This window comes from Tiliqua scincoides, chromosome 2 (genome assembly GCF_035046505.1).
Source record: "Tiliqua scincoides isolate rTilSci1 chromosome 2, rTilSci1.hap2, whole genome shotgun sequence".
Classification (NCBI taxonomy): Eukaryota; Metazoa; Chordata; class Lepidosauria; order Squamata; family Scincidae; genus Tiliqua; species Tiliqua scincoides.
The window spans coordinates 88,762,101-88,779,191 of NC_089822.1; the positions used below are offsets into that span (position 1 = coordinate 88,762,101).

The following is a 17,091-nucleotide window of genomic DNA, read 5'->3' on the forward strand; positions in this document are numbered from 1 at the left end:
GAACTGTTAGGCTTACCAGTGTTAGAGGTGAGGAGCAGGTTGTTTGCGCTTCACTGTTGTTGTCTCTCAACTATGTTTCAGATGTTAACTGTTCTACAAAATTCAGTGGGATTCACTGTGAACTGACTCAACCCCATCCCTTCATTTGCATAGTTTTGTTTCTTAAGCAAACCAAAATATGGTGGAGCCCAGAAAAATGACTGTCTTTTTAGGAAATGATGGAACGTTACGTATTTTATATTACATTTTATACTTCGAGAGCTGCTTCACAGGGGCATTGCCCAGAAGCAGAATAAGTATTGAATAAATAAATGTAATGTGTTGGATATGAGTTGTTTAAAACATCCTACAATTTAAAATTGTTTTAGAAGTTAGTTGTAAAGAATTAAAAAGGGAAAAATAGGAATAGGAAGCAGGTTAAAGTACACACCTGTTTTTCATTGACTCCGGGTGCAATTCAGGTAAGGTTGCTCCACCAAGCCCCACCCCTACCTCCCCTGCCATCTTACCTTCCTCAGCAGGCAACTAGTGCTTCAGTGATGCTCCAATGATGCTCCAGCCTTCCTGCCGTTGCTCTGGCAATGCGCTACCCAGGTGTGCTGCCAGAAGGTGCTTTACAGCTGTAGTCTCTGCCTGCAGAATATGCATTTGTTGGTGGCTTCAGCCCATAGAATTGGGCTGTGAGAGTCAGTTAATGGATCTGGCAGATTTGAGAAATTGTTTTATATTTATATTAATCTAGGTCTCTGGGGAGGGAATTGCATGTTTGAAATGCCCCCACAATAAAACTTCCCTGTACATGGAAAAAATTATATTCTCAATTTCTAAAAATTATATATTGAATTATGTTAAGAAATGCCTTTTACAGTCTGTTAGTTACAGCAATACCTTGAATAGTTTTGGGCAGTGGTTCCCAAACTGTGGGTTGGGACTCACTGGTGGGTTGCAACCTGATTTTGGGTGGGTTGCCAAAGAGTGATGGAAAGATCAGATAACTAATTGCCTCAAGTCATGAGGCTAATCAAAAATCAGATACCATAGTTGCCAATTACCCTGCAAAGAGCTCCTGCAGTTTGCAGGATAGCTGCAAATTGCCCTATAAGGAGCTGAGCTCATGAAGCTTGAAAGCATGTGTAAATATAGGGAGATAATGTTTAAGAGTCTTTTTCTGGTTATTATGAAATAAATAAATAAAAGTATTTCTTTCTAGATCTCCTTTTTAAAAAAAAAAAAAAAAGTCTGGTAAACTTAGGTGGGTCCTGATAGTTGTTTAAAAAGTGGGTCCCAGTGCTAAAGCTTTTGGGAACCACTGGCTTGGGGGATAGTTCCCTGAAAGCAGAGTACTGCATGGAACAGTGCAATTGGAGACATTGCTGGTTTAATAGGTAGGAAATGGGTGCTGATTGGCTAAAGTGCACTGCCCCAATAGGTTAGAATGGCTGTCTATCATGCTGGGACAAAGAGCACTATAATGAATCAGTGCTAAAGGAAGCAGTGTTATGGAAGGTATGACTGTATTTGCCTACCATTTAGGCATGGGTATGCAAGGAACACAGAGAAACACTTCTTTCACTTCTTTATGTGCATAAAACTTGAATTCAAGTTCATCTGTACATAATAGCAAACGTACATTATCCTGTAAAGCTTCCTTCATTTTTGTCCTCTAGGAACAAAGCTATTGGACCTGTACCATGGAGGACTGCCTTCATACCTCTTCTGAAAACCTTTCCAAGCTGGTCAGTTGGGCCCACAGCCATGGAACCATTTGCAGTCTCATTCCAAATCTAAAGCACCTACTTTCAGAGGGTTCCCACGGCAACCTGACAGCTATGTGGGGCTGTAGCGCAGGCCATGCCTATCACTGGCCGTTAACAGCAACCTGTAGGGCTGGCTCACAGGAAAGGGTCTGTTTTCAGGACAACAGAAGCTTCAACTCGGACAGTCCCAGCATCATAGGGGTGCCTACAGACACACAAACCAGCCCTGTGGAAAGGTACTCTGGGAGGTCAGGGAAAGCAAAGTTGGACTGCAACAGGACCAGAGACTCCTGTGATTTCTCCTACTGCAGTGAGCCTTCTGAATTGGATGAAACTGTGGAGGAATATGAAGATGAAGCTACTCTTTTTGACATGGTCTGTGAATCCTCGGTGACAGATGAAGACAGTGACTTTGAACCTCATCTACAAAGATCTCAAACTGCTTCTCGTAAAAGGCCAGGTTCAAGTCCATCCTCCTCATTTCATTCAGGCTCCCACTCTCAGGTCGTTGACGGAGGCAGCAATGATCTGTTAGTCAAAAAAATCAAACAAGAGATCCCTGAGGATTATTATATCGTGGCTAATGCAGAAATCACTGGTGGCATTGATGGGCCTGCATTGTCCTTGACACAGATGTCAAAGCCCAAAGCTCATGCTCATCCCGGAGTTTCCTACTCTATGTCCTCCAAGCCCACTCCTCATGCATCACCTTCACTCAGTGCAGACTTTGAATTACAAAGCATCTCTGCCTCGTTGCCAGCCATGCCAAGGCCAGCAGTTCAGAAGCCTCCAAAAGTTACTTTGGCATCTCCAAGCAAAGGGCCTGGTAGCAGCCCAGCAGTCAATCCTCAGGCAGCCCTCCAGATGCCTGCCAGCACTTCCAATGCAGGCAAACAGATAAGCATTCCTTTATCAGCCTTGCAATTCCCTGGGCAAGAAGAACAAGCAGCCTCGGAAGATCTCCTCCAGCCTGGGTCCAATCAAGTTCCCAGTGATGTAGCATTATCTCCTTCTGTTAGCACAGAGCCAGAAGTCAGCTCTAGCCAGCAGCAGCCAAGCACTGCTCCCATCACCAGCGAGCCAATGGCACTGACAATACCAGGTATCCACACTTGGGATGCTTCACAAGCTATTTGGGTTGTTTGAAAAAAAAAAAAATCTGTTGTATGTTCTGGAAGTCAGTCTCAACTCAAAGTATACAGTTATTGGCTGGTTGTTGCTTAGGGAGAATTTTGAATATATTAAAAATGAACATACAAGGTAATATTAATGTATCAGTATATGTGTGATTTGGGGGGGGGAGCGAGATGCTTAAAACAAAGACAGTTCATAAATACTGTAAACCACCAAGGAAGTTTACTGCCCTCAGAAGGGCAAACCCTCAACGGGGAGCTTTTTGCTGGTAGTTGCTGCTGGGATGCATGCAGAGATGGGAAGTCTGCTGGAGGTTGATGGACAGCACAGGAGGAAGGATTTGCATTGCTTTAGCCACAAAGAAAGCCCTAGATGGGAGTGAATGGGTGGTTGCAAATCCCACATGTGTAGAAACACATGGATGTGTTTTCCCATGGAATAGCTGGATGCTTGGTCTGGGCCTTAGTGACACCAGCCCTAGGTAGTTGCAGGGTTTATGCTCCTGGAACCACCTTGCTTATGCTCAGACTGCCAGCCCAATCAGGAAGAGTATGAGACTCACAGCCCATTCCTGAGCTGCCTGGGGCGCACGGCTGCAGCAGTGCCGAAAATGGCTGCCGCTGCATCCTGTGCACCTTGGGTAGCCACGGGCGGCACCTCTGGAGAAGGGGACTTTTGTCCCCTTTGCCCTGGTAAGCACAGTAGCCCTGCAATGTGGCTACTCGATTCACCACCAACCAAAAGGTTGGTGGTGAATCAAAAGCCTCCGTATCAGGCAGTGAGCCCAACATGGAGGCTTTGGATCCGGTGAAGCGTTGTTCCACCAGTCCTGCCTCCCTCCCTCCCTGCTCCCTCTGCCCGGCATGCTTCCCCCCACCGCTCCCTGCCTCCCCGTAATGCCCCCACCGCTCCCCGCCTCCCCGCCTCCCCCCACGCCCCTTCTTACCTCTCTGCTGCTCAGTGGTTCGCGCAACCACTGAGTGGTGGAGGTTGGGCACCCGCCAGGTGGTAACCCAGCAGTAGGCCGGCACGCCAATCCCAGGATTGGGCTCTCAGTGTGTTCCTCCTTGCTATGTTTCCTTGGAAGCAAACTAGAGAAGAAAAGAGACTGAGAAGGGCTTTCAATAAGAGGAGAAGCAAGGCCGACCCAAGACTTCCTGGTACCGAAGGTGGTGTGCCAAATGCTTCCTCCCTTACCTGCCAATGTGCCAGCCTCTGCTCCTCCTACTCCCTGGTTTAGAAAAGCAAGAGGGCGGGTGGGGTGGAAGAGGAAGTGTGGAGGATAGGACAACAAAATACAACTCATATTCACCTCACCCCCATAGAACTGAATGAATGAAAACATCCCTCATATAGAAGTGTTACGCTTCTTGAGGCAGAGGATGATATTGCATCCCCTCCCTCTCTCCACCCGCTCCAGTATCATATTTTAATACAGGGTGACCCAAAAAAACTCAGAACCCATAAAAATTTTATTTAATCCTACAAAGGCCCAGTAAATTTCAAAATGTCTTTTCCTTGGTTGACCAAGACATATTGGGGAAGATTATTGTTCCAATATTTCATGCACAAAGTCGACTTGTATACCCTGAAAGAAAAAAGAAAAATTAAAATTAATAGTTTTATTCAAAGATTTGTGGGTTCTGTTTTTTTGGGGGTCACCCTGTACCTTCATATAAATCTGTGGTGTGGCCACATTTGGATTACTATGTACAGTTCTGTTCGCTACATCACAAAAAAATTATTGTAGAAAAGGAAAAGGTGGATACAAGTGCAACCAAAATGATCACTGGAGGACATTGGAGCACCTTTCTTGGGAGGAAAGGCTATGAAGTTTGCATGTTTTAGTTAAAAAAATAGACAACTAAAGGCCCAATCTTTATGGCTGCCACAAAATACAACAAGCCATGTCATATGGCATGGCCACCACCATGAACTGTGAGTAGCTGGGTTCGCAAACCAGCAGAAAACCACTGGCACTGGTAACTTAATGCTGGGGGGAGGGTTGGAGGGAGGTGGGGAGGGGTGGAATGTGGTGGCCAAGAGGCAGGAGAGAAGACAGATAGTCATGAGTGCACAGACAGGGACAATGGGACAAGCAGACAGGTAAGCTAGTTGTGTCCAGTGTGAAGGGAGTGAGCAAGTGACTACAGCTTCAGTGAGGAGGACTGCTGGAGTCCTGAAAGCAGAGCAACTGACCGGCGATGGCAAGGTGGGCAGACTTTACAGACACAACCTTGTCAACTTGGATGCCTCTACTACTCTCCCCCACCCCATATGCAGTCTGCTTGCAGTCAGTGCACATGTGTGGGAGAGTTTGCCAACCACAGAGTGGTGCTGCAGGCAATGGGGTGGGGTGAGGCTGTACCTAGGGCAAAGCTTTGCTTGGCCAACAAAAGGCAGGGTGGAGCAGCTGACAGATATAGGGGGCTGTGTTGCACCAATCCACCAGTTCAAAGTGGCTGCTTCACCCCACCTAATTGGCAGGCCATCCCCAATCATAATCACTAAGAGAACCTCCAAACTATCTATATCAGTGTTTCTCAAGATTTGTCCTCCGCTGTACCACCTCACATGGTCCACCTGTTCAAAGTACCACTGGAAGTAACTGGTGATGACATCGTTGCCAGTTACTTCTGGGTTCGGAGGCCAGATGTGAAGTGACCAACACCAGTAAGAAGCTCAGGGTGAACGGGAAGGCTTTTTCAAGTGCAGAAAAGTTTACTTTGGAGCTCTGCCCGTTGAACCGAGCTTCCTACCGTTGTTTGTTGCATCACGTACCTGAACTCTCTACCAGGCAGCAGGCATACAGGAGTCCTGGGAGTACCACCAGACATCACCTCAAGTACCACTGGTTGAGAAACACTGATCTATACAAATTCTACCAACTGCATTTCAGCTCAACAGACAAAATCTCTCCTGAACAGTGAGTTTCAGTCCATAGAACATTCTGTAGAGGACTAAAGGGCAGTGAGTGACATCAGAGGTTGGGCACTGGCCTACCCCCATCAGGCAGCCCATTTAGACAGGATGCCCCTGAATCTTCAATACTGATGGGATTTTATGGTTGAATGCACCACTAGAGAGTAGGTGGGGGCCCAGTGCCGGCCTTTGCCCTAAGAGTCCTGCAGCCTAGTGTCAGCACCGTACAAGGGAGTTGACTAGGCAGGCCTCCCTTGGTAGGCAGTTATACAATAGGGAAGCCCTTTGTTGTGGTATCTCTTGCCATACTAGTAAGGCGTATTCCTAGCAGACCCTGCCCAGTCAATGCTCAGTGTCCAGTCAGTGGTTATCGGAACATCACACAGGAGGAGGCACTCTTAGATCAAGATGTTCAGGGGTTTAGGAAGCAGCTGTTTGCTCAAAACCAGAGCTTTAATGACACCAGCTTTGTATTAAAGTGCAAACCAGTCACAGCACTTCAGGATTGCAGTAAATTATGTCATTTATGGCTGCCACCCCAAAATTATAATAGAAATAAATTAAACAGACAAGTCCTATCAGGTCAAAATTAATATTCCATTGCAGTGTAAACATTTAATTTTAAGTTGCCGCTCTCCTTTCGTATGCCTGTTTGCTTTTGTGTAGAGGTCCAGAGCTTGAGCTAGCAATATCATCAGTCATGACTGGAACAAGCTCAGGGAGCTTGTAGTGAAACTCCCAAGACTACATGTGCTTAGCTCCCAGGGCCTAGCACATAAGGGAATAGGGATGTGAACCATCACACCCCTCTTTTTGGCAAGCACTGAGAGTTCTTGGAATTGGCCAGGCTTGATAGATAGCCGGGAATGTGCAATTGCCTAGTCAACGGAGCAGAATCATCTTTCCTTCAATGTGTTTTGGGAACATTTCTGTGCAAATCTCATTTCCCCCTGATTTTTATGAAGCATTTCAGTATATTGAATCTCACGTTCTCTACCACCCCTTCATTTTGAATGTTATTGAGGAGAATTGAAGTGTTTGGGTTTGTTTTATTTTTTTATGTTGCAACTTAAATTTGATTTGAAATCTGTTCAACATCACCTTTGAACCAACAGGGTTTTTAAAATGCTTTCTTATGTATGATCCCCTTGTTCTTATAATTTTGCAAAAACAATTAGCTGAAAATGTGTTTACAAGTAGCAGGTGTTTTATTGACTGACAAAATGGGAATTCATTTAGAGTTTTTGGATGTCTCCAAGGCATAGATTTGCTTCTGCAAATAGTGATTCATCGCAAATAGAGAATGTTTTTATATATGGACTTTGGGCTCCTTTAAATGTTAAAAGTAGGCTTATTCATCCTCAATGGAAGTTTGGCTAGTCAAAATGCATGATAAACCTTTCATGCTGAAAATAAAAAATACTAGTCACCAGTTTTATAACCTTGATTATCTAAGTAGCTGTGCAGTAAAACAAATCTATTGAACTTAAACACAGGTTTCAATTCTGTTCTTGTGTAATCATGTCTACTCAAAATGCTTCCTGTGTCTCTAGAGATTGCTGAATCTTGCCCTTCTCCATTGAAATCTGCAACACTTGCTTCTGGTTACCATCTGCAACAAATTCTTCAGGACTGAATATCTAAGCAAAGTCCAAAAAGCTTCTCTTTGATATATTAAATTATGAAAGTACTGTGAATATGAAGAGTGTTTTTTGCTATTGTTCTCTACTTTTTAGCAGGGATGGGTGAGTCCAGTGCAGCTTGACTCAAGTCAAGTCACTAGCCTCCACTCCCCATGACTCAAGTTGAAAATGAGTCCTAACAGGCGGACTTTCTGAGTCGCCCAGAGCATTTTGGCAACTCAAAGACTCAAGTCATGAGTCTGTCCCTTTAAAAAACCAGCCGTGTTTCCAGGGAAAAAAGGAGCTCCCTATCCCTGCTTTTTAGCACTTTATAATAACGATAACAATGTCATCAATACTGGATAAGTAGTGACTCTTTTTCTGAAGCAGAGGGTTTTTTGCTTTGTGCATAGCTTTGTTGAATACTGTACTTATGATGGTGTGCTTGCAGTAGACCACGAGTTGGTCAAAGATACAGATGCTTCTGTAGTTTAATCAAATATGGCTTGGAGCATTTGTATGTGTCACTGCCAGAATAAGAGAAGCTGCACTTGCAGAAAATCCCCTCTCCTATACAACTATTAATGGTACAAGTCAGAATTCTGTCTTCCATTGCATCTGATAACTATGAAGCTAGCCATTCACTTATAACAGCCTTTCCCAAAGTGTGGGTCACAGGCCCATGCAAGGTGGGTCATGGGCTGGGCCCTGCTACCCACCCTTGCATCTGAATGACTCCAAATCAGAGCCATTCCATAAGTATTGGGTGGCCTTGGAGGTTTCTTCTGGCCCACTCTACTGGCCTCTGCTTGCCTCAGAATGGCCTTCTGAAGCCTCTGAAAGCCACTTCTGGTTTTTAGAGACTTCTGGTTTGCCTCCAAAAACCAGAAGTGGCTTCTACAGGCTATTCTGAGGCTCGCGGAGGCCAGTAGAGTGGGTCGCCGTCGTGGCCCAGAAGAGGCCTCCCTGGCACCACCAGGAGCATCATGACTCAGCACGGAGGACAAGGTGAGTTGCTGCACCATTAAGATTGGGAACTGCTGACTTATAACATCTGCTGTGAAACAAAAAGATTTGCTTTTTTGCTTGTGCATCTTATACACACTGGGTAGCTCTTAGAAAGCCAACTGAAGCACTGGCAGTGGATTGGTTGGGGGTGCCCATCCCTGTCCGCTTACCTGCCTCCACTGCTTCTCCTTATCCTTCCACTCCCTGTGTTAGAAAAGGAATGGGGGCGCAGAGGGGGAAGGGGAAATGTGGAGGGGAGGACAGTGCTGAGTGGGAGGAGCAAAGCCTGGCACATCATCAGGTAAAGGGGGGCAGCAAGAGGTCTTGAACCAGCCCCGCTTGAACCCTCAGGGATAGGCTAGGCTAGGAATTTAAACAAATAAAAGAGCACTGGGACCCCAACTAACGAAACTGAGTCAAAGTCATTCCGGATATAATAGTGTACAAATGCAGAAACTGCCATGCCTCATATTATTGCTTGGTGATCCATCATGTGGGTAAATGTTATGGAACCTTATATACCATCTTCCCAGAACTCTTGAAAAACATGCCTGCCAACATTACAATTTTACACAACAAAATCGATGCTTGCAGGCAAGTCAGCTTCTGGAGATAGCTTGTAGAGTCACATGGGTCAAATGAACCATTAAACCACTGTTGTGGATTAATCAGATGCACTCTCCATGTCTCTTCAACTTGAAGTGGAGAGTTCAAAGGTCACTGACAACTCACTAAGCATCCTAAGTTGAGTCTGAATCTATCTAGACCTATTTTACCATTAAGCTAAAAATAACACAATTCTGAAATATGTCTTATTTTTTAAAAAGATGTCTTTCCATTTTAGTATAGGCAATAATGTCAAAAACAGAAACAAAGAACTATGCACCCTAATAACCAAGAAATCACAATGGAAATTGTTGTTGTTGTTATTAATAATAATATTCATAATAACAACAGTATTTATATACCGCTTTTCAACAAAAAGTTCACAAAGAAAAATCAAATAACTAATAACTAAAAATTCAAACTTTTATTTGAATTGTGACTCAAGTTGGTGCCATTTGTTTTTGAGTACTGTACTTATTTTGGGATATTTTGTACTTATTCCCTTTGTTTGGGAATAGCAACTGTTACCCTGCACATGCCTGATCTCGGAAGCTAAGCAGGATCAGGCCTTGTTAGTATTTGGATGGGAGAGAGCCTGGGAATACTGGGTGCTGTAGGCTTATACCATAGTCTTTCGAGACTGAAGGCTGCCAACCACTTATTTTGACAGTGATTAGATTAAGTACTGCATATTATAATCTTCATGATACAAAACCTTAAAGATGCTATGCTCTCTTGTTTCTCTGTCCAAAAGTAATTTTTTTTAAGCTTCAAGTTTTTGCACAATTTGCATTTTTTTTCAAATTTAAAAAGGAAACATTTGACATAAACACACCATGTTGTATGGTATGATATGGTGAAGATGCGCAATAATGAGAGGAATTCTGTATGGGAAGAAACTATTTTCTCATTGGTTTGGTTTGTAACACTGTGCATCTTGGTTATTTTGAGGGATTCACTGGTTTCTCAAATTGCACTGCTGAACAAAAATAAAAATGTGGATACTTTCTAAAAAGCCATATTCATAGAAATAGGAAACTTTGGAGAGAGAACTTGTGAAATGTTGTGCTGGGAAAAACAGCAGCAGGTGGCTATCTTTCTGCTATGCCTTGCTTGTGAACTTCCCAGAAACCTCTGGCTGAACTAAATGAACCTCTCTACTTTTCCAGCATGGGAAGTCATATGCTCCTATGCTTATATTTTCCTATAAAACTTAATGATGTGGAGCAGGAGACACTGCACATGGAGACATTGCAGAGTGTAGTTGTAGGCTTTCATCACATAACAACTTACAGCCAGAAGTAATTTGATTTGTGTTGTGAAGTATTCTGTTTATGTATTTATGTCCTAATATTGTAGGTAGTTAACATTGGTGAATCTGAACAGCAAAGTCTTCTCAACTAAGTGCACAAAAGCCTCATTTGAGTATTGTCTAATAAGCAGTGCGGATGACAGAGAGAAGATGCATCTTCTGGAATTCACAGTGATGGATTGCATCTGGAACGATGCATTTTCTTGGATCAACTTTGTCACTAAATGCCATGCATCGTAAACAAATGGTTCTTCAGATGCCTGACCTTGAGTATTTGAAGTTAAGGCTGCACAAGGCTAAGAGTTATGCTTGGGGAGAATCAGAGATGATGTCAGATGTTGGCTGAGCTCGGAACTGGCTGAGGACCCACCAGTCAAGCCAACTTAACACTGAACCAGGGTAGTGGTAGTACTCATTTCATTCATTCCACCTTTATTGGCATAAACAATCCAACAAGAAAACAAAATTAAAACATTCAAGGTAGCCACCAATCATTGATCAGGCAAAGAAATACAGAGGAATTTACGCCTCGACAGTACCTTAAATATATATTTTGCTACATTTGATGAGCGGCACTCATTTCTCCCATCCAACAAGTACCGGACCAAGTCTGTATCTGAACCATGAAAGTTTTCCAGGAATGGATATAGAAATCGATGGCCTAAATCAATATAGTGGGTATGTTGCGAGCTGCTGTGCTCAGGCCGCTGGGACTCCGCTCCGATATCTGCTGCTACTGGAGCTCCGCCAACGGCGTGGCACGCAGATAGCTGCCCAGTTGTTATTGTGTGCCTATCTCCCAAGGTCGGAGCGCTCTCTGCTCCCGGCGAGAAAGAAGGACTCAAAGGCAGAAGTTCTCCACCACACTCCTTCTTTACTATATACAAAATATTTACAATGTCCAGATAGTACATACAGTACACAATTCTCAATTCCAACGGACGTAGCCTCCGGCTCAACACTACTCTGCATCTCCCACAACTTTGCTTGCCCCTGCTGGAACTTATACTTCTAGTGACCAAGCGCAGTGCAGGAAATACTGCACAGTCATGCTGACTATGCAGGTGCAGTCACACGCTCACACACTCACATTATGTCACATGATGCACATCACCCGATGTTGCATCAGCTCCAAGTTCCCAGGGGGCTGTGCTGGCTTGCTCTGGCCAAGGCTTCAGGCCTGCCACTATGCAGCCAGTAAATTACTTGTCAGGACTGGGGCTCAATCCGTGACAGGGTACAATACAATTGTATTGTATTGTATTGTATTGTATACAATCAATATAGTGGGTACAATTGAGTGGTAGTACTCAATGCACCATCAAGGGGTTGGATGGGGGTGCTATGCAGGATCCAGTGCATGACTTTGCCTCATGACCCCAAGCAGCGTGGTGCCAGCTCTGGAAAGAATTGACACATGCCTGAGCACATCCAGTGCTACTTCAGGCTTTGTGAACATGCAAAAATCTTATCATCCAGAGGGGGTATCTTGTCATGAAAATCTTTTGACTTTCAGGTCAAAGTGTATTGCCTTTATACTTGAGGATCACTTTACACCTGAGGATCATTTTAAGGAAGTTTTATTTAAATTAATTTTCCTGCATTTTGAAATCATTGCATGTTAAATGCAATTAAATTAACCCATTCCTGCCCAACCCACAGGTGTACACATTTGGTCCCTGTTGCATATATGCAATGTTGGGCAGAAATGGCTGAACATGTGGATACTGGTAGAGTTGAGAGGTTTTGGCACCACACCTTTGTCCCCTTTCCTTCCTGTAATTAATGGCCTAATCCTATCCCCCACCATTGAGGACTAGGCAGCTATGCTGACAGAGCATGCACGGCATCTCATAGTGGTGGTGGGGGAACCAGAAGGCCAACCAGAGGTAAGTAAAACACATTCTGGTGGCCTATGTGTCTCCTTGGACACCTGCCATCTATGTAGCTTGCATATGTCTGAGCAGAGAAAGGGGGCAGGTTGAACTGAAAAATGGAAGATAGGATCTGGCATGTGTTTCTGCCACCCAGATCCATCTCCTCCAGTCCACTCCTAGCCCCCTGCCCTTTCCTCTCTCCATCCTGGAGTGCCTCCAAATCCTCCATTCCCTGCCCTTGCTGTCAACTTACTGACACCAACATAACCTCTGGGAGCCACTGGCACGCAAACAACACCTCTGGTTATTTGCTCCTGAAGTCCAGAAGTATGTGGTGGCATGCTTCCCCTGTTACCCCTCTTTATTGCCCCCTTCTTTTGTTTCCCTTGCATCTATTTCTAGATTGTAAGTTCCTTGGATAGGGATCAGTCTTCCCATTACATCTGAAACACCATATATTGATGGTGCTAAATAAATAAAGAAATTGTTGCAGGTTCCAAACTGTTTCTACATGTGAGACATAACTCTTCTTCCAGGCATTATAGCCAGAGGCAGTGGCGTAGCTGGAGGGGGGCGGCTCAGCGGGGTGGGCAAGCGGCCCTTCCTTTGGAGCCATTCCTGGCAGGGGGAGCAAAACGGAGCTGTACGGCTCCATCTACACCACTGGCCAGAGGTTGATGATGCTGGCAGAATCAGTCTTTTTTTTTGGGGGGGGGGAGAAAATAAAAATAACATGTTTGTGTGTGACTTCCCTACAAGTGATCTTTGCTTGATCTGCCTGCCCTACACTCCTCACCCCCTATCCTGTTGTACATCTATTTATAATGCTGCTAGCAAGTCCTAACAGAAAGATAAGCAATGATATACACTGGGATTTCCTTCAGCAAATGTTACCTTCCATAGTTGGCAGAGCATTTATTTCCCCTCCTGGTCTAACAGTGGGTTGCTACTAGCTACCTTTATGTGCCAAGCTTGTGATCTGCTCTCACAGAAATGCAGGTGGGCACATGGCTCCCAACCTGCCAGTTATTTGGGGCTTGTCCTGGGTAACTCAGGGTGCAATCCTAACCCCTCATGTCAGTGCTTTCCAGCACGGACATAAGGGCAATGCAGCTCTGAGGTAAGGGAACAAACATTCCCTGACTTTGAGGAGGCCTCCCTGAGTGACACCCAACTGCAGGATGCAGCACATGTCCCATTGGCACCGCTATGCCAGTGTTGGAAAACACTAACAGAAGGGGTTAGGATTGTGCCCTCACTTGATTAATTGGGGCTCAGGGAAAGCTAGAAAGGGTGGTTTTTCCCTTTAAGGCAGAGGTTTTCAGACTGGGGCGCTGCAACGCCCCAGCCTGAGGGCCCTGGCCTCCTTTTCCTTAAGGGGCAGGGGCAGCCAGGAGGCAGGGAGGAAGCAGTGACACAATCCCCAGGATTGCGCTGCTCAGGGGGCTACAGGGGCTTGGCTGCACTCACCAGAGCCTCCTGCAGACTCCTGGGGATATGGGAAGCCCTGCGCGACTGTCTGCAGGGCTCCCTGATGTTTCCAAAGTGAAAGTGAGGCAATCGCACCCTGCCTCCGCTAAATCGGAAATGGAGCGTGATCGCTCCACTTTCACTTCTAACGGGGCTGCAGGGACTGGGGCGCACTCACCAGTCCCTGCAGCAGCTGTCCTGGGGTACAGGGAGCCCTGCACAAGCATCTGCAGGGCTTCCCAGGTCAGCAGAAGCGAAAGTGGAGCGATCATGCTCCACTTTCGGTTTTGCGGAAGTGGAGCGCAATCACTTCACTTTCACTTTTGATGACCCGGGGAGCCCTGCAGACACTTGCGCAGGGCTCCCCGCACCTCAGGATGGCTGCTGCAGGGACTGGTGAGTGCATCCCAGTCCTTGCAGCCCCCCTGAGCAGCGCGATCCTGGGGATTGCGTCACAGCCTTCCCCTCGACCCCGCTGCCTCCCTCCCCGCCTCCACAAGGACTTACTGTGAGTTTCAAACTCTGGGAAAGTTTGAAAATTGCAGCTTTAAGGGAAAAATGTGAATATTGATTACTTTCAGTCCAAATCATGAGGCCTCTGAAAATCGCATTTAAACCATACTATGTGTATAAATGGGCTGTAGCCAATTTCCTCCTTTTTTTAGTGATTTATCGAAAATAACTGAAGTGGTTTTTTTTTACCTCCCAGGATTAAATATTCAGTTTATGCCGCTCTTGGTCCAGAAACAATTTTTATGAGAAGCAAATGGAGGAAAAATTGCATTGCACACTTAAGTCAGAGATATGAACAAACACTGCTCTTAAGCCCAAGTTTGTATGTGCCCCTGGAAGAAAAGCAAGCTTTGCAGTTAGACTCAGAGATGCAAGAGTCAGATTATATCAGTGGCGTAGCTAGCTAATGATTGTGTTGCCTGGTGCCAAGTTCAAAATGTCGCCCCAGAAGTGGTCACAACCGGAAGTGACGTCACACCCGGGCTTTTTAAAAAGTGAAAATAGGGAGGAACCCACCTCCTCCCCCCAGCAGCTCACCACCCACTTGCTCTGCTGCGTTCCCCCAGTCAGTGGCATAGCTAAGGCATCTATCTGCTACCCGGGGTCAAAGAAGATTTTGCAGCCCCCCCGCATGACAAAATCAAATCTAATTAAGTAAATAAATAAAAAGTTATAGGTTCCATGGTGTATTATAATAATATCACATTGGCACTCAGAACAATCTGTCCCATAGGTCAGTTTGGAGTTAAGCAAATCCACTTTTTGTTCCACAAGGCAGTTGTGTTTTCATTTTCTGGTTAATTTGCCATAACTTTTGATAGAATACAGATATTCCAGTTCAGTTTGTTGCATAGCATTCTGCATTAACTTAACTTTCCAGTGATATATAACATGATGGTATTATTCATACATACCAAGATTTTCACAATTTTGGTCACTAGAGTCAAGCTCAGCTTGTTGCCCCCCTAAAGCTTGATGCCCGGTGCAACTGCTGCCCCCTGCACCCCCTTAGCTACACCACTGGATTACATATTACATTAAACATGTGATATGGCCTGTTGGTTTGTCTTTTCTTTTTTAAGTAGTTGAAGGGGCAATGGAACAGGGCAGAACCATGGCGGGGTAGGTGAGTGAATGGGAAGCTGTAGGACTTTGCCTCTTTGGCTTTCAATTGAAACTTTTCTTCTATTTGAAACAGAATAGGAAACACAATCAGGACACCCCCCCAGCTGTGTTCCATCTCGTGGCCCCACTAGGCCACTAGTTAAAAAAAACCCCACTGGGCCACCTTATGCATTCAGTGTAACATGTGATTTTGCCCCAAGACTAAATTATATCATTGCATTTCTGTCTTTTTGAACTGTTCCTCCTTGTGGCAAATAATAGCTTCATAAGGAAATTCTCACTGGCAGTTTTCTTCCTTTGACTAGGGCCCTATAGCTGATATTTTTAAATAAGTTCAAAAAGATATAAATGCAATGGCGCACTGAGGCTGCAATCCTATCTATACTTTCTGAGTAAGCCTCATTGACTATAATGGGACTATAATGGGACTTACTTCTGAGTACACTTGCCTAGGATTGTGCCCTTATTGTTTCATTTAATCTGTCCCTAATTCAAGAGGAGTTGGCATATTAGTCTACATGAAGCACTAACCTAGCAAAATGATCAGAGAGGCTAACTAAGGTGTTAAAGGCTAACAAAGGCTAACAGGGCAGGCAGTTCTGTACATGCTTACTTGGAAGTAAAACCTTCAGTGTTAAATGGAACTTACAGCCTAATCCACCTTTCATTCTTCCTTATCTCTTCTGTGAAGTACCTTCTCTTTTCCCTATCAAAACCAGGCCAGAGCCATGGGCCACCAATCCTAAATCCAGGCCAAGGAAGGACGTGTTCAGATGATACGTTCAACTCCTGAACAGGCCCTACGTGATTACAGGCAGGCGTGCTTATGCTGCATGCATATTCGGACCTCACCACCTTGTTATATTCTGTAATTGCAGTTGTGCCTGAACTGTATATGTACTGCTAAATGTGTTGTGGGTTCAAATGTACTGCCCCTCCCCCCTTGTGCAACTACCAAGAGTAACTAGGAAGGGAGGAAAGAACTAAGATGTGCACGCAGTATGAGCTCACTTGTCTGTGATTGTGCGGGATTAAAGTATCACCCAAACCAGCTCAATGTGTTTTCACCAGATCTGGGTCCTTAAAACCAGTGGCTGGAGCTGGGAACTGGAGCCAGGGCAAGGATAGTCTTCTTCTAAGGCAGTTCACAGCAACCCACTGACAGAGATTTCTTTTCTGAGTATTCATGACACTTCCTTCTAAAGTCCAGCAGAGCCTGAGAATCAGACAAAACATATCTTGAGGAAAGGGAAAGCAAATTATTTAAAAGTCAGTGACTTGATCCGATTAAAACATGGAAATGAAAGAGGACCAATTCCTCAGCAGCAATGTTTTCTGGCTATGTCTTCATCTTAATTGAAAGGAGAGAATGGCATGGAAATGAGGTTCCCTGGGAGGTGCATATGGTTTTCTGCCTTATTAGAAGCTGATAGCAATAGCTCACAGCACATGCTCTATATTTATGTCTGTGGTGGATGCTGCAGATAAATCAAAACAGGGCACCTGTGATTCACTACCTTTGGCAATATAATAAAAAAAAACTATTTAGGGGGAAGGAACTGCAGAGCTCCCCCCTTCATATGCAATATATCAGCCAAGTTCTGTAGAAAATTCCAGAGTGTGATTTGTTATATCAATTACAGGTTTGTGGCTCTGTGCTGCTAAGCCTGAAATTACAATCACATTCTAAAGTTGATTTAAGAATATTCTTTGGCTAGGGCTACAGCACATCTTATTATGATTAA

General features: G+C 44.7%; 1 protein-coding gene across 1 annotated transcript in view; it reads left to right on the forward strand.

Moving 5' to 3' along the window:
• The window catches only part of KIAA1958 (KIAA1958 ortholog), an 81,477-nt gene that overhangs the window by 26,800 nt on the left and 37,586 nt on the right, over positions 1 to 17,091 (forward strand). The window contains exon 3 of the mRNA XM_066612619.1: positions 1,668 to 2,859. Coding sequence (XP_066468716.1) covers positions 1,692 to 2,859 — 1,168 coding nt within the window. The 5' untranslated portion in view covers positions 1,668 to 1,691. The remainder of the gene's footprint in view (positions 1 to 1,667; positions 2,860 to 17,091) is intronic.